This window comes from Tachysurus vachellii, chromosome 24, assembly GCF_030014155.1.
Source record: "Tachysurus vachellii isolate PV-2020 chromosome 24, HZAU_Pvac_v1, whole genome shotgun sequence".
NCBI lineage: Eukaryota > Metazoa > Chordata > Actinopteri > Siluriformes > Bagridae > Tachysurus > Tachysurus vachellii.
Genome location: NC_083483.1, coordinates 2,919,232 through 2,941,430, shown reverse-complemented (window position 1 = coordinate 2,941,430; position 22,199 = coordinate 2,919,232). Strand labels below are relative to the sequence as shown.

At 37.6% G+C, this 22,199-nt stretch overlaps 2 protein-coding genes across 2 annotated transcripts; one reads left to right on the top strand and one right to left on the bottom strand.

Moving 5' to 3' along the window:
- Positions 1–7,585: 7,585 nt before the first annotated feature.
- LOC132839861 (uncharacterized) lies at positions 7,586–9,629 on the bottom strand. The gene is made up of 2 exons (XM_060861063.1): positions 9,479–9,629; positions 7,586–8,194 (listed from the first exon to the last, which is right to left on the bottom strand). The coding sequence occupies exons 1-2, from the start codon at positions 9,564–9,566 to the stop codon at positions 7,641–7,643; spliced, it is 642 nt and encodes a 213-aa protein (XP_060717046.1). The 5' UTR covers positions 9,567–9,629; the 3' UTR covers positions 7,586–7,640.
- A 778-nt stretch (positions 9,630–10,407) lies between these two features.
- On the top strand, positions 10,408–21,828 carry atic (5-aminoimidazole-4-carboxamide ribonucleotide formyltransferase/IMP cyclohydrolase). The gene is made up of 15 exons (XM_060860828.1): positions 10,408–10,564; positions 11,570–11,696; positions 11,783–11,926; positions 12,241–12,329; positions 12,444–12,595; positions 18,475–18,631; positions 18,744–18,869; positions 19,039–19,146; positions 19,296–19,381; positions 19,604–19,693; positions 19,809–19,934; positions 20,018–20,110; positions 20,257–20,439; positions 20,898–21,053; positions 21,429–21,828. Exons 1-15 carry the CDS (start codon positions 10,549–10,551, stop codon positions 21,546–21,548), a joined length of 1,773 nt encoding a protein of 590 aa, XP_060716811.1. The 5' UTR covers positions 10,408–10,548; the 3' UTR covers positions 21,549–21,828.
- The last annotated feature ends 371 nt before the right edge of the window (positions 21,829–22,199 follow it).

Here is a 22,199-nt window from a genome sequence, read left to right as displayed (position 1 = left end):
AGCCTTTTGTTAATTTAATTAAAGTGCACAAGCAACCTGTGTAAACGAGGCTCTCAGGGGCGATTAAGGCAAGGCAAGATGAAGAAGGTGAGCACCGCTCCTGGCAGTTACAACTGATTGCATCGATTTCATTGATTTGTAACAGCTTTTGGGCTAATTTCATCTCTCAAAGGTGAACCCATGGTAGCGGGGTGAGAACTGACCCGCTCTCTCCCCTCAAATCTCTCCTTACTACCCTTCAACGGATTTATTTTTTCCATCCATATATTTCTGTTTTTTGCCAAGTGATTAGATAAATGTGCAACATCAATAAGTCTTATTTGGAAGGGTAAGGTGGGAGAATCAATAACATTTTATATGCCTGCAGGTCGGTAAAGGTGGGCCGTTACAGACTCTCTTAAATGCATCACGACTCTGTTCGAGAAAAGAAAACGCTGAGGTGGGCAGGAAAGCTCTCGCACACACAAATATGTCCGACGAGCCATAAAAAAATCATACGAATCGTAAGAGTTGATGGATGAATTTCGTATGAATCTGTCATGGAGAGTTAATCACGTCTTAACAACCCGAAACTTTGGGATCCTCCAGGTGACTTTGGAAAAGACACAAGAAACCAAAAGTAAAAATTAGACAATATTAAATACTTATATGTAAAATTTAGTTAAGTATGATACATAATCAAACGACTAACATAATCTAGCGCAGGTTTCACATACAATATTTTTCGGGCACGCACACACTCTCATAATCACACACTACGGACAATTTTCCAGAGATGCCAATCAACCTACCATGCATGTCTTTGGACCGGGGGAGGAAACCGGAGTACCCGGAGGAAACCCCCGAGGCACGGGGAGAACATGCAAACTCCACACACACAAGGCGGAGGTGGGAATCGAACCCCCAACCCTGGAGGTGTGAGGAGAATGTGCTAACCACTAAGCCACCGTGCCCCCTGAAAAGCCATCAGTTCACGAAATCTTTTAGAAAACACCTACATCCACACAAAAAGAAATTTGAATTGGTCTCTGCGAATGTGAACAAGTTTTTTTAAAAACATGTTCATCCACACAGTGAAAATCTCCTTATGAGAACAGTGTTTTTGAAAATATCTCCATACAATTACCACAAATTAGAGTGTTGCCCTAGTTGTTTCAATTTATAAAAAAAAAAAAAAAAATCATTTTTTGGTCTTTAAAATAAATTTAAGTTTTATCTATAAATTTAGCTAGCAGCTAGTTTGTTATTCGTGAAAAAAATTTTTTATAATAATAAATAAATAAATTTGCTGCAAGAAAGTTTTCAAAATAAAATTATTACAATGTGAGCTTGCTAAATTCTGGCTGTTTAAACATTTCTGTAAGGAAGGGTTTCTATCAAAATTAAAACAACACTGAGTGAAACAGTCTGAAGCTCTCATTAATAGCTAATGGCTAGCAGACATTCCAAACTGTTAGGTATTTTTTAAGCATTTGCTGACATGAAAATCTTGAGCAGAAATTAGTGATGTCAAGAAAGCACTAGCTACAGATACACTTGCTATTTAAAGTATTTGTAGACAGTGCTCGGTCAATGATCACACAGCAACTAGAGATTTGGTTGTAAACTGATATTTAAACTAAAAATAAATACTTAAGAGTAAACATTGCTATGCACTAACTGTTTGTAAACAAAACAAAGAAGTGAAAAGAGTTGTGAAAGAAAGAAAACGCTAACTGTATGTGCTCGATTACTGAAGTTAGCGGTCCTTGTTTCAACCTTGTCTTAAGATGGATCTAATGTATTAGCATCAAGCTAATAACTCTGTTTGCTCGTGGTGACAGCCATATTTATCCCCTGGCCTGAAGTGATTGGGTTTAATTTGGTGGATCAAGACTTCATTAGAGCAGATTAGGTGTGAGGATGGATCGGGACAGAAAGTATTAGCTGATTGCGGCAGTCTGTGTGTGTACGTGTGTAGAGAGTGTAAGAGATTAAGAGAGAGAGAGAGAAAGCAACAAACTAAAAGGAGTTAGAAGATAAAAAAAACAATGACAAATCAACTTCCTTGTTGATGAAAGAGCTCAGAGGAGAATTGAAAGAATGATCTGCACTGATAGTAAGACCACATCGGGTTCTCACAGTAGCTTTAGATTCCTGTTTTTTCTAAGACTAGATCTCGATATGTGGTCTTCTGCTGTTCTAACTCATCCACCTTTAAAGTTTGACCTGTTCTTAGTTCTGAGATATTTTTTCTGATCAAGTTTTCCTAAGTTAGCCTTCCTGGCAGCTTGAGACTCTATGATGTGTTAGAAGCAAGAAAAATGGGCAAGAGTAAGATCATGAGCAACTTTGATAGAAGCCAAATTGTGACTGATGGACAAGTGGGTCAGAGGCTGAATAAAACAACAGGTCTTCTGGGGTGTTTCAGATACTTACCCAAAGTGTTCCAAGGAAGACAACTGGTGAACCAGCAACAGGGACCATGGTACTCAAGACGCAATGACGTACATGGGGTATGAAGGTTAGCTCAATCTTTTCCTGGGATACCTTGAGTTATGGCATTCATGTTGATGTTACTTTGACATATACCACCTACTTAATCATTGCTGTAGATCAAGTATATCATGGCAACACTATTCCATAATGGCAGTAGCCTAACTCATTGCTAAGAGTTGCCCATTAATGGCTTGAGGAACTAGAGCTTAAAGTGTTGACTTGGTCTACAAATTCTACAGATCTCAGTGTAAGCAAGCATCTGTTGGATGTACTGGACAAACAAGTGTGACCCATGGAAGCCCGCAGTATTTACCTCACTATTTACAGAACTTAAAGGATCTGCTACTAACGTCCTGGTACCACACACCACAGCACACCTTCAGGTCTTTAAGGTCTTGGAGTGGATGATTCGGAGTGGATGATGATACAGTAAAATCTGTACAAGTCTAATCTGTTTACAGGAACAACCGAATTAGATCAAACTTTGAGAGAATAGACTTAATTGTTTATGAAACATATTGTTTATGACATCAAACTGTTTAAAAAAAGAAACTATTCATTACAACAAACTGTTTATAAGAAGAATTTTCTTATCAGAACAAACTGTTTAATAGGATAAACAATTAACAGAAACAGCTGGATACAATGGAACAAATACTTTACAGGAACTGTTTGTCAGATCAATTTTTTTTTTAAAATTTTGTCTACAACAACAAGTGATTTACAAGTACAAAGTGACAGGCAGCTTCTATCAATACTATGTACAATTATTTTATTATACCAGTTAAATCACTATTTAATCACCATTTCCACAGAAATTAGCCCCACGCATGATGAAGCATGATTTTTTTATTAAATAAAAAAGACAAATTTCCCATTTTTCCCCAATAGAGTGGCAATGGACTCACACCTTTGGACCCTGCATGAGGTTTGAGTAAACCGTAGATGGATGTTAAGCTCGACCGTTGGATGTGTTTGTTGTGCACGTGACTGTGATCATTCTCAATCATGCTGGGAACTGATAACGAAGCACACATCAAAGGTGTTCAAAGATACATTACACCGCTGATTGGAGCCATAATGAGTGAACAGCAGGCAATAAATCCCTTTGTGACGGTGGTTTCATTGTACACTTATAATTACATTGTGCAGTCATAAAGATGTTGTTATGAATGAAAAGTATTAGCAAAGGTTGCCTTTTATGGGAAAATCAGCCGAGAAGACCAAAGAATTTAAATGCTCTGGATGGGACTCAGCTTTAATTTAACTAACTAATTTCACAAACAGCAAAGATGTCATGCTACTTAGTAGAAAGTCAGACATTTTAAGGAATAGGTATATATATTATGATGTTGTTCAGAGTTCAGAATTTTCTGTGTGTGAAAACCTAAAGTCACTGTTTTACCACTGATAATTAACATTTAAGGCATTTAATAGACACCCTTATCCAGAGTGACATTAATTTTTATTTCAATTTATGCAACTGAGCAATTGCAGGTTAAGGGTCTTGCTCAGGGACCCAGCAGTAGCAGCTTGGGGTTTGAACCCATGACCTTCTGTAGTCCAACACCTTAACCACTGAGCTACCACATCCCCTAAGACTCTGTCTTTATATGTGAAATAAAAAACACCAAGTCTCGCAGAAAACATCGTCAACAAAGAAATCGTTTCATGTTGAGCATTCGCTTTACACATTCCTATGAACGAGCTGTTACTATGGAATGTATCAGCATTAAGCACATTGTAGGAAATACACAATTATTTCAAATTGTCAAAAGCTATTTAAAGCAAAACAAATACATTGATTAATGTGTTTATTCAACAAGGTGAACATATGATCTCCTGACTGTTCATGCTCTGAGATGCTTTTGCTAGCTGTCACTTAGCTTTTAATATTCAAGATTCGATTTGTTTATTGTCATATGCACAGTGAAAACAATGGTTTAGACCATACAAAAAAATTGTCTCCCCTTCAAAAAGAATAAAAATAAATATTAGAAATGATTATGACAGTGTATGACAAAAATAATATGACAGAGTGAGAGTGGAAAACAAGACAGAAACATCAAGAACATCAACATTTTCCTCAGATGTCAAGACAAAACTTTAAGAAAAGTCTCCTCATGTCAGAAGTCATCAAGTCAAGAAGCTTTTATTGAAATTATGTTTAGCATCAACCGCTAATCCAACTTTTGACAGATTCTCTCATACCCATGAAGTGCTCATGAATACCATCAGAGTAGATTATTTCTTAAATCTATGCTAATACTACATGCTAGCTGTTCTTCTATTGTTCTTAATTTTCAAACACTTTTCATATAAAGGTTCTGTCCCAAAGGACAAGACAAATAAAGATAATAGGTGGCACTTAAGAATGAAAGTAATTAGGCCTCATTCAGAGTGATAAAAAATGATAGACTCCATTCATCAGCCGACACACAATGAAAGCCCTTGTGTGAGGATTGTAAACTGTATTGCTCATTAAACGGCAATAAAGCCTAAATAGCCTAACGACACCTTGTTACTGTTTGGAAAAACAAACAAGTCAAGAGATATCAGATTGAAGAGGATGAGAAAAGGATTTTAAAAGATCTGAGGCAACTAGAAAAAAACTGGATATATTTGAGACAGCTTGGAAAATTTTTTTAGTATTCAGCCCAAGTGAAGGGGTGTGACATGTGTGTCTGTCACACCTCCTTTCATTATACTACACATACACTAACAATAAATCACACCTCCAGACCTCATGATGACATTGGTGACATTATCATTCACATTATCTTTCACGCTCTCTCTGAGATCACAAAACTCTGGACTTCTGCTAGTTCCCAGAATATCTAAGTCTACTAAAGGTGGTAGAGCGTTTTCTTATTTAGCTCCCAAACTTTGGAATAGTCTTCCTGATAGTGTTTGGGGCTCAGACAGACTTTCCCAGTTTAAATGTAGATTAAAAACCCATCTCTTTAGTCAGGCGTACACATAATACATCCCATAATATTGTGCATTATTACATCAGACTTGCAAATATTATGAACAGCAGATATGTTAATCTCTCTCCACTACTTCTCTCTTTCTACCCATCCTGAGGCATCCAGAAACTGTACCAGCTCCGATCGTCTTCTGTGCGATGAAGATTTTGGACCTCCACTGAGACGAGGCCGACTCTGAGAATCCTGAGGCATCTAGAGATCTACCAGCTTAGTCAGAGTCAGTTAGACTCTGCGATACTAAAGACGAGATGTGAACTCCATGTGATCTTTTGCATCAATCCAATGTTTATCAGACTGTATATTTATAATCACACCCTCCAGAGTCACCCATATGAGGATGAGGTTCCCCTTTGAGTCTGGTTCCTCTCAAGGTTTCTTCCTTTACAATTCAAGGGAGTTTTTCCTCGTCACTGCTTCCTGAGTCACCTCAGACTTGCTCATTGGGGATAAATACATACACATTGTGAACTAAATATATCTTATATTAATCTTGAATTTTGTATTCTATTAATCTTAATATTATTCTTTATAATAACCTTTTGTTCTATGTTTATGTTCTGTAAAGCTTCTTTGAGGCAATGTCAATTGTAAAAAGTGCTATACAAATAAACTTGAACTGAATTGAAAAAGTATGATGGTGTCACTGTGTATGTTTATGCTAGTTAGTGATTAGCCTGTTTACTGTAACACTTCTTTAGCTTGTTTACTGTCATTCTTGTTTGTAATCACCTGATGACTATACTCTAACTCTAATTCTTGTTTCTATCTGTTTACGCTAAAGCTACCCTGCATTCATTAAGTCGATTAAAAGCAATTAATTGAAATGAGAGACAGCATGTGCAAAGAAGTGTTCCATAAACAGTAAGACTATAAAAGTAAACAGGCTGATTTTTCAGTACAACATGGCACTCAATTTCTGATAATGCAGTTTTAATTTTTGTACATTACTTCTCTTTCAAAATAAAATTCAGGTAATTACTTGTAATTACTAAACTAAAAGTAATTATGTGTGAAACCCATGAGAAATGATTGTAGTGTGTTATAAGAGACACTTGACACATGAGAGTTGAACTAAAATAAATAAATTTTATTGAGCTTTTTTTAATTATAAACTGTACATTTCTTAAAGACATTAGTATATTTTATACACAATAAATAGTTAAACTGGAAAAAAGTGTGCATTATTTTAATACATTTTAGTACAATTATGGAAGTATTATTTTACGAATTCCAGCTGTAATGATCGATATGTGCATATTAATGTGAATACAAATTGTTTCTATAGTAACATTGTTGTTTTTACAAAGTTATTCTGCTATTGGTTTACATGAATAATTTAGGAGATGCTTATTTAACTTTATTGTTTAACAAATGACTTTTGTTGTGGTATAAGGTGGATTAACAAATTAATTATCACATAATGAGAATTAACGTAACCATTATTTATTTATTTATTTATTTATTGGGGGTGTTAGGGGTGTTTCTTACAGTTGAGGTCATAGGTTTTCATGCCCCTTGCTATTCTACAGTTTTATTTATTAAAAATAATTATTTATTTATTTCTGAAATGATTAATATATTTGACATAGCAGTTGTTTACATTTAGTCCATAAGACAAAATTACTAAATAAATAACTAGAAAAAAATGGGGGGGGCCCCTCAAACTGCTTAATCTTAAAAACTTAATATATATACGTGTGTATACGTATACACGTGTATATATATATATATATATATATATATATATATATATATATATATATATATATATATATATATATATATATATGTGTATGTATATATATACGTATATATATATATATATATATATATATATATATATATATATATATATATATATATATATATACACGTATATATATACATATTTACAATACATAAAAATACTTTAAAATGCATAAACACATGAATGCATAAATAGTTACATCAATAAATAAACAAATGTACATCTTAAATAAATAAACAAATACTACTGTAAAAATACACTTAGCACTACGCAGATGAATATAAACACTCAAATTTTAAAAATAATTTCTAGAACTTACTTAACCTAATTTTTTTAATGACAATTTACACATAATGTTAGTAATGGTGGTAAGAATCACCTGGATACCTGAACAAGCACACAAAGATTTTAAAGTCTTAAAGTGATTAGCTGCAGTTTTGGCTCATAATTGGAACGATGGGAAAAAGGTTTAAGGTAGGTAGGCCACGGGACCTCTTATAAAGAACATGATTCATACAGTGCTGTCTACTAGGAGGGGCTTCTTCATTATCATCCTCTTCATCCCTCCACCTCTTTATTCCTTGGCTCTGCAGAGGAATCATTGTATACCCCGCAGCTGAAGGCTGGCCAAACACGACGACGTTGGGGTTGAAATGAACACGCCGTTGGGTTGCAGGGGTCGTATTTGGTGAACGGCTCCTTGAGGAGCGCGGCCTCATCGAAGCAGCACAACTTCTTAAAGGGGACGTGCTCCTCGATAGTAATGGGCCCCATATAGGGGACAGGCCCCGCATAGGATCGGATGGGCTCCTGTCACAACATGGGCTTCTTACGTACACCTCATGGTCATCACCTCCTCCTTGCGCTTCCTCTTGCTGAACAGACCCGTGGTCTTCGTCCTCATTGTCAATGAGCTCTGTGCTGCAGTAAAGCTCATCTGGAGGAAACGGTTCTGACGTGTTTCTCTCCCTCTGTCTCCCTGTGTCAAAAGATACAACCGAGCAATCAGACATCCTTACATCTCATAAAAGGAAGCAAAAAACCTTTATTTTAATAGCACTGTTTAGAAGAAAACTTCGCTCCACACAGTAGTTTACACCCAAAGTATTTACACCGGTTATATTAACGTAATCTTCCTATAACAGTTTAATCATCCTCAGTATTTAGCTGCATGTACAGATCACAGCTTCACAGGTAATCACAGACACTTACATCACTGTTAACCTTTTCCCCACAAATCACAGGTTAAAATCATATTGTATCCATCTGTGTTTTCCCCAAACTATGAACACAACATTGATGACCAGATTTGAACCAAACAGCTTTATACTGTATGTTCGACTGTACACAGCCACACTGGCGCCATCTAGTGACTAATGTTAGCTCGGCTACCTGCTTTTCCTCACAGAAGCTCTCTATTTCAGATTCAACAACAACTTGACCCTGAAGAATCTCAGAAATATCTTACAAACACGAACAATTAGAAAACGTCGTCGTTTTTATTTCCTTCTGTAAGTTTATGCATAAAGATACATAAAGAATGAGTAATAAATATTTCCTTCGATCTTCACCTCTGGCTTGTGTTTTTAAAACCGATCCAATATCACGATCAGGTAAAAAAAAACAAAAAAACAGACTTTTCTAAAATGTTTTACTTGATGATTTAACACTTTTCAGCGGCTGTTGAAATGTTTACGATGTTTACATTTCTGTTCATTTTAGCACATTTTCTTCCCTATTTGCTGTTCGGCAGGTATTAAACCACACAGATAACCATACAAACAAATAAATATCAAGCTATTCATGTTATTATAAGCGTTTTAACTTCTTCTAACATGGTTTTTATTTTCCGTCTAGTGTCTACTGAAACTATTAAAAAAACAAACAAACAAAAAACAAAATCTGAAGCCCGAAAACAATCCTTTAGCTACATTAGCTATGCTAATTAGCTACCTGGCTAATTTACACTAATACTCCTCCTCGGCTTGGTTTCAGTACACTTTTAGTAAAACGTGTTAATTGTACCAGATATTTGGCTTAAAGCTCCTCGTCGGAGTAACTAACTGAATTTAGACAAGTTTATGCCAGATAGCTTTAGCATAATTAGCATGTATGCTAAACAGAACATATCGCTTTTCCCCAAAACACCTAACTATAGAAATAGTATTAAAACTATATAGATATTCCTGATTGCGTCCCCGCACTTTTTACTCACTAAAAAACTCGTTAGTTTAGTGTAAAAGGAGAAATTAAAATAACTTACCCTTCCCCGGGGCGTAAAGTCCGCTCCATCCGGGCTCGGGATCCACGGCATCCAGCAGCTTCGGGTTTTCCTCGCACGAGAACATCATCACCGGTCCTGCGGAGACGCTGTAGGAATAAAACTGAAGCAGGGATGTAGAACACTGAACAGGTGTCGCAGTAACTGTAATCCGATCTTACGACCTTCACAACCGAAGTTTTGTTTTTAAATGTAAACATTTAAACACAAACATTACAGAGCCGGTTTGCGTGTCATGTGACGTTACATCGCGACCGTTTAAAAATAAATCCTAAACGTTAAATAATGCTAATAATAAATGTTAAAAATAATGCATCTGTTTTTGTATTGATTTATTTATAACATGTTTGAAGAAAGTATACATTTAATTTGCATTATTTTTATTGAGGTGTTTGAGTTAAATTGTCTGTAATAAGATGAAGTAACACGTGTTTTGATTATTGTGAGATTCTGAAGAGTTTTGACCAGAATTTAAAGAGACAGGACACGTGATTGATACTCAAAAGTTTTTTTGTTTTCCTTCCTTTCCTTTTTCGGTGATTTGATCTCATTAGACCTACATCCACATCTATAATTAATGCCACTGTAGAGAGTTGGATTTTAATTGTTGTTTATTTGCAGAAAATACTTTTATAGGATTGTCAGTTTTGTCACTAGTAAACTAGATCCAAGAAGTATTCTTACACAAAAGTACAATACACAAAAGACATTACACAGAACACAATTGCTTATTATTATTATTAATAATAATAATAATAAATATAATAAACTGTTTTTTTTCATAGAAAGGGTGCGATATGTAGGGCACATAAATCATTGGTGCTGTCTTGCAGGGTTAACCTGCACATCTATCCAACCCCGTGGCTCCATCTTGTGACCATTAATGCAGACAAATAGACACAGTTGAACGACTACATTTCCCAGAACACAATTCGGCGGATCTCACTTTTACACCCACGTGCTTTTCACTCGCGCGGTTTGTGCTGCCTAAACTCTCCCCAAGTTCACTGGTTTCTACGCTGTCTGCAGGTCAAACCCCGGATCTCAGCATCATGTCCACTGAACTGGGTAACAGTAACTTTATTAAACGTGTCTTATTTATGTGGCGCGAGCGTTTCTTTTGCTCAGGTATGGCGGATTTTTAAGGTTTTTAGAGTTATATTTTTTAGGCACCACAATGTTGGATAATCTTAACCAGGCCCACAGGAGTTTAACGAGTTAATGAGTTAGTGTTTTTTTTACTGATTTATTTATTAAAAGAAGGCCTATAATATAGTCTGTGCACGTGCACACTCCTCTAATTAAATATACCGTAGGTCCTATGATTAATTAGATGAGTGTGTGCGCGTGCACAGACAATGGTTGAGTGTTTGTTTATGTTTTTGGCACAAATAATACTAATAAACAAGATTAGTAATTAGTTTACGGTTGTTACAAGAAGTACTGAAAAATTAAATAATCCTAAAAGCCAAAAAAAAAGTCATAGAAAGTTTTAAATGTACTCAAGTACGTAAATGTTTTGAATTGATATTAAATTAAGTCAAGTTTTCACGTGAAAAGTAGCTGTTGTTTATCTAAAAGTTTCACAATGTTAGATTTCAGCTTGTTTCCAAGTCAGCTGTGTTAGCTAGAGGACTCCATGCTAGTCTGATATTAGCAAAGAAAACTGGCTAGCATCCTTAAATTAGCCTCACATGCTTTTCACATATATCTTCTACACAGAACTATAAAAATAACATTTAAATATTTTAATAAAGTCTAGTTATTCGAGTATTATCTGTGATTTCTTTATTTCTATTTTTTTTGTCATATCAACTTGATGAGGTGAGGGAATGCATGTTTATAGCTGCTATAACGTTAGCTATAATACAAACTAAGTTGGTTTTTAAGTTCAGAAGTTCCACAACATTAAAAAAAAAATATTTATAGGGAAAAATAATGTGGCATTTTAATGCTTTACAAATTGTCTTGGTCAAAAAGGAATAAAACATTTCCCAGTGTGATGTTATAGGAAAATACATTTTGGAGTGGTGACATGTTGGAGTGGTGACATGTTTAATTTGGTTTTTAAAGCTCTCCTGAGTGTCTCTGATAAGACCGGGCTGCTGGACTTTGCAAAGCGGCTCTTGTCAGTCGGGTTGTCTCTGGTGGCATCAGGTGGCACAGCTAAAGCTTTGAGGGACGCGGGGCTCTTGGTGAGGTGAGTAACTGTCCTGGATGTGATTTGGGACACTGTAATCTATGCACACACTATGAATGTGAATGACGTGAACCGTGTGCTTTCAGAGATGTCTCTGAGATCACTGGTTTCCCGGAGATGCTTGGTGGCCGGGTTAAAACCCTTCACCCTGCTGTTCATGGAGGAATCCTGGCCAGAAACACTCCTTCTGACCAGGCTGACATGGAAAAACTTGGCTTTAACCTTGTGAGGTAAGATGATGGTTAGTTTAACTATGCTGTACTGTCATTTTTTTTCTAAGTAGTTTAGTATATAACTAAAATGGGAGAAGTAGACCAAGATTTGGTAGGGAAAAAGGAATTAATTTAACTCTGCTTGCTTTATGACTTGAAGTCTTGTGATGCCACTTGACCTCTAATGAAACTTTCTCATTTTCAGGGATGATGGTTTCTTTATGGCATTTGAATCAAAAAAAAAAAAGTTTTATACTAATAAATAAAACATTGACGAGCAAGAAAATATTTTACAGACTTGTTGACTCGTGCTCTGTTTATGTTCATTCCAGAGTGGTTGTGTGTAACCTTTATCCTTTTGTGAAGACTGTTGCGTCTCCGAATGTAACTGTGACTGATGCGGTGGAGCAGATTGACATCGGTGAGTTGGACAACGAGATCCTTTTGTTTATTTATTTATTTTTAATTTGTTGGATTCTGTTCTTAGGCATAATGTACACAAAACCCGTGAGATGATAAACCGTTTTCTGTGCAGGTGGTGTTACTCTTCTCCGTGCTGCGGCTAAGAATCATGCTCGAGTGACGGTGGTCTGCGATCCATCTGACTACGAGCTGGTGGCGAAGGAATTGGAGACTTCGAGCGAGAGTAACACATCACTTGAGACACGGAAAACTCTCGCGCTGAAGGTGAGCAGAAACCTTCATAAACATAAATCAATTTTAATATATCCCAACTACTTAGTTCAGTAGGCACTGCCCACTCTGCACTGTATATAAAGCTCTTCTCCCCAGTGTGTGCTTCATGAGGCTCCACCCAGTAATTTGGCTCCACCCCTCATTCCCGTTGCTTCTCTAGCCATTGTTTCTGTTTCCATTTTGCTTGGTTTATTAAGCCCCTCCCCTTCAGTGTATTTTTACTTATCTCCACCCCCTCTGTGCTATTAAGATGCTCTGCTCAGTTAGCCTCTGCCCCCACTGCACGTGCTTCACTCCTTCTTGGTTCATTCTTCTGTCAGGGTTCCCACGCGTCCTGGAAAACCTGGAAAATTAATGACCAATGTTCCAGTCCTGGAAAACACATGGAAAATGAGAGAAAACATAAATTGTCCTGGAAAAAATCTTGCTGTCCTGGAAAATTATTATTTTTAAATGTTCTTGATCATTTAAAGAACAGTTTACAACTCTGGTCTAAACAATTAACGTTAGTAACAGAAAGCGCTCTGTTCAGGGACGCTGAGTTTTGACGGGTTTTTTGTTATGCTGTTTAATCTCGCTGTGACGGACGACGCTGTCTTGTGTTGGCGGTTTCAGGTGCTACTGTTGTTTTCAGCAAATGGTGACGGGTAAGCAGGTTATATTAACCTTGTTAATCTGAATATCGTGTGCAAGGGGAATGCACAGCAAACTAAAGCATGCATGACGGCATTGGCCTGAGAAAGGAAAGGGTATTAATATGTGCAGTCTTTTTATTTTATAAATATTGAAATTTCATTCACATGACAAATTGTCTTTAAAAGTAATCCATCCACACAGTCCCCAAACCTGTTTTATGAGCGATATAAGAAGTCAAAATTAGATATTCTACTGACGCTATGCACAGTGAATCATATATTGAACAATTGTTTCCATGCTCAAAGTGCAGCACAGACTAGTGTTGTAAACATAAGGCGAAGGCCGGTAACATATAATAGGTTTACTTATATAAACTTAAAAACACGTGTGCAAATGTGATATTGATTTTTGCAACGTTCACTAAACATGAAGTTAAGTGACTCCCTTTCTATCCTTCACTAACCATAGTAGTTCCAAACAAAGCCGGTGCAGAACGTTTTTACAATACAGTGGGATTTCTTTGAATATGCGTTTATTAACGAATCGTTTGTGAAAGTGAGTCAATGACATTCATAAATACCGTCATTTTTTTATTCCTAAATGAATACGTATTTTGAATGACTCGTTTGAAAGAGTGCCTCTATGAAGTCCCTCCTTCAGAAATACGTAACGAGTTCTGATTGTGTAGTTTGTTTAGTGTGTCGTGATTCGAGTTTAGCAGCTTAGCTTAGCCAATGCCGTTAGAGCAACTGTATTCCTGTGGGCGGAGTTTAGTCAAACACTCTTGCTTTGGACGTCATTCAACCGGGAAGTAGAGGGCTGTAAAATGGGATGTAAATGTAATGTAAAAAAAATGTAAAATCTGATCAGGAAGAACGTGACCTTTAAAGCATCTTTCCTTTTCTCTTCTAAATTGTATTCATTTTAAAACATTAAACTCTTTTGCATTATTTATAAAATTGTTATATACTGTTTGTTGATATTTTATTAATGCACTAGATTATTACTCCTAGTGATTTTTGGTATCATTTTTTAAAAATAGTTTGTTAATATAATATGATTAACGTAATTTATTATTGGATGTGTGCGTTCTGAAAAAGAAAAGACAATGAAGTACAACAACTAGATACAAAATTAAAACAAAGAGAGGTGTAAAAAGAGATGGTAATGAAAAATAAAGCTACTAGAACATGTAAAGGCTCTTCCTACCCTTCACTGAATCTGTAACACATCTGAACTTAAATTACAGAAATAGACAAGACAAATGTCAGGCAGGCAGTGCAAGTTTAAGAAGGAATGGAAAGAAGATCCCCAGTTCAGGGACTGGCTAGGAGAAGCATCAGGAGATGCGCAAAGGGCATATTGCAAGTTTTGCAGGAAATCCTTTGATGTCGGTAACATGGGTCTCTCCGCACTCAAGAGTCATGAACGAGGACAAGGCCATGTAAAAATTGCTACACAAATGAAAAAGGAGACGAAAATTACACATTTTCTCAGGGAAATTACTTCTGAAGACAGAGGACAGGAAATTTGCAGACAATCTAGCAAAGACCTACAAGCAACCACTGTAGATGTTGAAAGTGGCAATCAGGAAAGCACAGCTTTTCAAGTATCCAATACAGATGAAGAGGCAACATGCTCAGGCCCACAAAGCAACTCAACACTGTCAAAGTTTTTTTCGAGCCAAGCTGTGCTTGAAGCCGAGATTCGTTGGGTAATCAAAATGGTCAGGTCACACTACTCATTCAACTCCAGCTCTGATGTGTCAGTCATTTTTAATCAAATGTTCCCAGACAGTGATATTGCCAAACGGTTTTCATGTGGTGCAACAAAATCTGCTTACCTTTTATCCTTTGGATTGTGCCCATATTTCAAAGAGAAGTTGATTAAAGATGTCAGGAAGGCAAAATGCTATGTAGTGTCATTTGACGAATGCTTGAATAAAGTGACACAGATGGAGCAGATGGATATAATTGTCCGTTACTGGTGTGATCGTGAAGAGAAAGTAGCTGTGCGCTATTTTGATTCAGAGTTTATGGGACATACTCAGGCAGAGAAGCTTTTGGAGAAAATTAAGAAAACCCTCTCACCACTTGATCCCAATAAGCTCCTACAAATCTCAATGGATGGCCCTATGGTCAATTGGAAATTCCTAAAGATGTTCCAAGAAGACAAAAGCCAATCAGACCCTTCTGCATCAAAGTTGCTGCATTTGGGAAGCTGTGCTTTGCATGTTGTGCATGGAAGCTTTCAAAGTGGAGAGAAAGAAACAGGTTGGAAGGTGGGAGATGTACTGAGGGCTCTTTGGCAGTTGTTTCATGACTCCCCGGCCAGATGTGCGGATTTTATTGAGATGACTAAAACATCAGCATTTCCTTTAAAGATCTGTGCTCATCGATGGGTAGAAGACTTGGCAGTTGCAGAGAGAGCAATCGAAATTTGGCCCGCAGTGCAGATGTGCATCAACAGCCATAGGAAACTTCCGAAAAGTAAAGTTCCATCATCAGCATCATACTGCACAGTAAAGGAGGCGACTGCAGATCCTCTTTTTGTAGCTAAGCTCCATTTTTTTGCATTTGTTGCTAGACAGCTGAAGCCATTTTTGGAAAAATTCCAGACAGACGCTCCAATGGTTCCTTTTTTAGCAAAGGAGCTCCAGTCAACCATAAGAGGCTTGCTATCAAGCTATATCAAAAGGGAAGAACTGGAAAAGTTAAAGACACCTCTCCAACTGCTAAAACTAGATCCACAAGACAAAGCAAACTATGTACCACTTAAACAGCTTGACACTGGATTTGGTACGAAGCAAGCTTTAGAAAAGGCATCTGAAAACCTCCAGGACCATCCTCTAAAAATTCAGCAGTTTAAGAAAGAATGTATCTCCTTCCTTTCCATGACTTGCAAGAAAATGATGGAGAGAAGTCCCTTAATGTTCCCAGTTGTGCGGCACCTGAGCTCCCTTGACCCTGTGGCCATGGTTGCAAACGGAGAAAGTTCAAGAGAAATGTTTCAGAAACTCTTACAAAATTTGCTTAATGCTGGTTGGTACACTGCACCTCAGTGTGATGAGATTCTTGCACAGTACAAAACATTTTCAATAGACATCAACACACACCATAAAGCAGAATTCCAACATTTTGCTTACACTTCCAGGCTGGACAAGTTTCTTGGAAATCTTATCAGTGGCAGACCAGAATATACAGCCTTGTGGGACCTGATTAAACATCTGCTTACACTATCTCATGGACAAGGGGCAGTGGAACGAGGATATTCTATCAACAAAGATATGCTTGTTGAAAACCTTAAAGAGAGGTCTCTGGTAGCACTGCGCATGGTCCAGGATGCAATGGCTGAACACCCACTGGATGAAGTCCTGCCAAGAGATCTCATACTACACTGCAAAGGAGCAAGGATGAGATATGTACAGTACTTGGAGGATGAAAAGAAAAAGAAAGTCGAAACTGCCAATGAGAGGAAAAGAAAAGACCTGCAGCAAGAAATTGCAAATGTCAATGCAAAAAGACAAAAAATAATGCATAGCATAGAAACCATGCAAAAAGAGGCAGATGAAATGGCAGTCAGGGCAGAGAGAAAGCATGACTTCACCTTACTGTCAAAATCAAATGCCTATCGAAAAAGTGTCACAGAGAAAAGTGAGGAGTTAGCAGCTCTAGAACAAAGTTTGAAAAACATGCAAGAGAGTTTAAAGCAACTACACTAAAAAGTTCAAAAGGATACTGTTCATTGGAGCTTAATGCAGTGAATGTTTTGGACAAATTAAATGTTGTTTATTCCGTTTGGGAATGCTTCTGCAGTTATTTTTCATAATGCTGTTTTTTTTTTTGTTTTTTTTTTGAGAATGCAGTTGGGGAAGAGGGAAGGGAAAGTTTAACAAGAAGGGCCTCGGCAGTCGTTATAATGTGTTCATTATAATAAAGTGAAGAGTTTAACTTCAGAAGCTCTGTGTGTGTGTGTGTGTATCTGGTGTTTTTCTAATTTTATAGTTAAGTAATAGCCATAAAGTGTACGTTGTTTTAAAGACTTTTGGAGAGAAGAACAACTTTAGGCCGTGAATCTGTGATCCTTGTCTTTTTTTCCTAAATTTGAAATGTCCTGGAAAAGTCCTGGAAAATGATCTCTGAAAAAGAGTGGGAACCCTGTCTGTGCCCTCAGTGCTCTGTTCACCAAGCACTTCCCCCTCAGTGTCATCTATATACTAGAACCTGCGTCCTTTTTTTTTTAATTTTTTTTTTTATTTTTTTTATTTTTTTATTTTAAACTTTCGTTGTAGTCGGACCATAAAAACTTTGTATAAAACTGCGTTGCCTTGTCCAAGGAGGAGTTCAAAACTTTTTAAGACCCTAAAGATGCTGCCTGCTGCTTATAGCCCAAATCTCGTGGATATGACAGCATATCAGTATAAATGATTATTTTCTATCTATTCATTTATTTTTTGTGACGTTTGCAACACTGCATATTTGCACGCAGGCTGTTTGAAGTGCAGGTTAATCTACTAACCAGCCTGGCAGCAGTGTGTGGGTATTGGGTAACATGCGATTGCGTCACACACAGTTCTTTAGCAATGTGTACTGAAATCAGATTTGTGAACAACTCAAGGCCAATTCTTATCTTAAGAGTTATTGATTAGTTTTAGTTAGTGATGTTGTCTTTTCTTCTTTTTGTTTGAATAGTATGAAAACAGATTCAAGTCTGTAAATTCACTGTGAGGACTTTTCCTCAATCACACTGAAAAATATGAATATGAATTCCTGTGCACATGTTATATGCTGTTAGCAAATTGTGGCCAAAATTGGGGGAAAAAAAATAAATACAGTTGGGGCAGTTACAATGATGCATTTTTCACTGGTTTTAGTGAACTGATGAAACGTGGTGGTGGTTGTGCATTCAGACTTTTGGACCCTTAGGTATCTGGAATTCTCTGATTCTACGGTGTTAAAGTCCACGGAAAATTTTGTTGTGTTTATCAATTTGTTCGTTCTCTGTGCCTGTCACTTGCCTGCCCGAGTTTCTTTGCTCATCAGTGATAACACATGAAAGGTCAACCAAACACTATTAAAAATCTGAGTATGCACAGCCACTGCACAATAACGTAAACCTCTGCTGTTACTGAAATTTAAGCAAGTTACTTGTATAATGAAACCTACTCATGCCCGCACACGTTTGCGGTATTTTAGATGTTTTAGTAATTGTGTGTGTGTGTGTGTGTCTTCAAGGCATTCACACACACGGCTCAGTATGACGATGCGATCGCTGATTATTTCCGGCGCGAGTTCAGCAGCGGAGTTTCTCAGCTATCGCTGCGTTACGGCATGAACCCACACCAGAGTCCTGCACAGATTTACACCATGAAGCCTGAGCTCCCGATAAAGGGTTAATACATATATACACACACACGCACGCACACACTTTTTTCACTACTCCAGTATTGCTTTTATTTATTTTTTTATTAAATTACCTAATATTGGTTGTGTGTTTGTTTCAGTTTTGAATGGAGCTCCAGGCTTCATTAATCTGTGTGATGCTCTGAACGCATGGCAGCTGGTTAAAGAGCTGAAGAGTGCCCTGCTAATGCCTGCTGCTGCCTCCTTTAAGCATGTCAGTCCTGCTGGTAAGGCGTGCACACAATTTCTTGACAAGAACTTGTATATGTATTTTGTATGTAGCATAACACTATAAAGAAAACACTATCTGCCTTCTTCCACATACACAAGCTCAGACACCCATGACTGTGGTGTGATTTATACAGAACTTATGTTTATTATTCTTTCTCCCATAAGGTGCTGCTGTCGGTGTGCCGCTTAGTGAGGAGGAGGCTAAAGTGTGCATGGTGCACGACATGCTGAAAGATCTCACACCACTCGCTACTGCCTATGCTCGTGCTAGAGGTACAACACACGCTCATGCTCTCTCGCGCTCATTTACGCTCTTTCTACATGTCACATGTTTAATTTTAGGATAAGCCTATCGCTTTAAAATACTTGTAAAGCTTTGATTAATGACTGTGTGTGTGTAACGGCTTAGTCATGTTTTTCAGGAGCAGACAGGATGTCCTCCTTCGGCGATTTCATCGCTCTCTCGGACCCCTGCGACGTTCCCACCGCTAAGATCATCTCCAGAGAGGTGTGTGTTAATGTTTAGAGTAGGAGTAATCAAAATTAATTATTAAATATGTGGGGGGGGGTTTTATTTATTTATTTATTTTTATTTATTTATTTTTGTCAGCAATGGTTAGCTAGTAAACTTTCACCTGGATAATGGTTTTACTTAATAGTCTGCTTAATCAGCTCAGACTTATTGTTTAATAGCCAATAATTTAAGGTAATTTATTAATCTTCTTGCTAGGTTTCAGATGGAATTATCGCTCCTGGTTATGACCCTGAAGCTCTTCGTGTCCTCGGCAAAAAAAAGAATGGAAATTATTGCGTTCTGCAGGTAACACACACTTAACGTAACATAACACACTGAGGTAGAATAGAGTTTACGTTACGATTACATTAAGAAATATGTATTAACATTGTTTAAACGTCTTAAACGCGTTTCTTCTCAGATGGATCCAGCCTATGAGCCTGAAGAACAGGAAGTGAGGATGCTGTTCGGTCTGCACCTGAAGCAGAAGAGGAACAACGGTGTCATCGATAAGCAGCTCTTCAGCAACGTTGTCTCCAGCAGCACCGTAAGCTGCAAGCAACACGTTCTCACACGTCACCTTAATTTATTCCTGATGACGAATTGTAACGCCAGACTCTCATTTATTAGCTGTCTGAAACGGCCGTGCGTGACCTGATTGTGGCGAGTGTCGCCGTCAAGTACACGCAGTCCAACTCCGTGTGTTACGCCAAGGACGGCCAGGTGAGTACAAAGACGTGGAGGAAACTCGCATAATCACACGTATTACGGTGTTTATGGTAATTTAATCACCACAGATCTCAGCTCTAAGAGTTATCAAGAGTCTGTCAGGTAATTGTGTGTGTGTGTGTGTGTGTGTGTGAGATCAGGTGGTCGGCATTGGTGCAGGTCAACAGTCTCGGATCCACTGCACGCGTCTGGCAGGTGACAAGGCGGATAACTGGTGGCTGCGTCACCATCCAAAAGTTTTAGGCATGAAATTCCGCACCAGCGTTAAACGTGCCGAGATTGCTAATGCTATTGACCAGTACGTCAGTAACACCATCGGAGAGGTGAGTAAGTAACGCTGGTCAAATACATTAGACGTCAGAGACAGAGAAACACGTCAGAACATAAAGGAACATCTCGTATCTTTTGTTGTCTGTAGATTCCTTTACTTAATCACTTCAGGCAGACTATGGACATTAGTTTTAGCATTTTTCCACTTTTTTGCTCTCAAGCTTATTAAAAAACTTGTTGGCTACAAAAAAGTCTTCATTCAGGTGCTAACTAATCACAATTATAGAAATGTTTATTTCAGTTCATTTCATTAGCTTAGTTTTACAAGAGTTTTAATTTCCTAAAAACTCTCACAGAAAAGCTTCTCAGTGCCTTTTGCATGTGGGATTTTTTTATTTTGGTTTTTAAATTTTGTGAAGTTTTTCTGAGGTAAGTTAGCATAACTTCTAATTGGCTACTATCTATAGTTAACAAGTGTGTGTGTGTGTGTGTGTGTGTGTGTGTGTGTCAGGGTCCTGACCTAGATGTGTGGAAGGCTCTGTTTGAGGAGGTTCCTGAACCTCTTAGCGAGTCGGACAGGAAGCAGTGGCTCAGCTCCCTGAAGGCCGTTGCTCTCAGCTCTGATGCGTTCTTCCCCTTCAGGGACAACATTGACCGAGCAAAACAGGTACCGCCTCATGCTTTTACTTCACTGTTACTAAGCTACTGTAGTTCTAGCAGAAAAGCAAAAAAATGTTTTTTTTTAGGTTAAATATAACCTCATAGAATAGATAGGTTATATAGCTAATGGCATTATTTAATCATGTTTACAAAAATGACTGTTACTGACTGTTTTATGTTGTATTTTCATAAACTAAACTATTAATTTTAGATAGTTTGCCAGTGTTGCATTGGAAAGCTGTTGTTAAAGATAATTAGCTGGAAAGCAAGTATTTAGACCTAGCTGCCTACCTTTAGTCTAAGTTCTTTATCATTGAAGTACCAGATGTGTAGATACTTTCCGGTCCTCAAGTATTCATGGCTTCCCATCCATGTGTTTCAGAGCGGTGTTGAGTACATCGTTGCTCCGTCAGGCTCCACTGCAGACGAGGTGGTCATCAAGGCCTGCAACGAGCAGGGAATTGCGTTGGTGCACACCAACCTGCGCCTCTTCCACCACTGAACACATTTCTCAGACTCAGAAATCAGGACCTGGAGACGTAGCAAATACCAAGTCCTCTTAGCGGCTGTACAATTTTTCTTAGCTAAGCTGATTAGCATAATGTTTCATGTGTTTTTCGTCCTTTAAACATTCCCTTTTGTGTTAATGTCGACGTTAACACTAGTAAATGGTACAAAACATGTTCAACACTACTATGTTTACAGCTCCTTCACATTCCATGTCACTGTCTGAGGCAGCTGATCTGCCTGAAACAGAATAGATTAAATATATTCTCAAAAGATTCATGGCGTATTTTCTTGAGCAACTCTCTTAAAAAGGTTTTTGCTTGCCAATGTGCTAGCATCATGCTGCATAGCTAAGTCATTAGCTCAGCGGAGTTATCTGTGCTGGCCTGGTGATTCCTCCTTTCAAACTGATTTGCAGATGCGAGTCTTCCGAATATTTAAGTAAATTACACGTGAATATTTGTATTTAATATTTACCTTTTAATATGACTGAAACTTAAAACTCCTTAAGAGCTCTGAAGCTGTGCTGTAGGATCTGGTACCAAGACATTAGCCATAGATAATTAAAGTCCTCCAAGTGGTGACGTGGAGCCTCACAAGTGTATTTTGAAGTATATTATTTAATTATGTTTGTGACAAACACAAA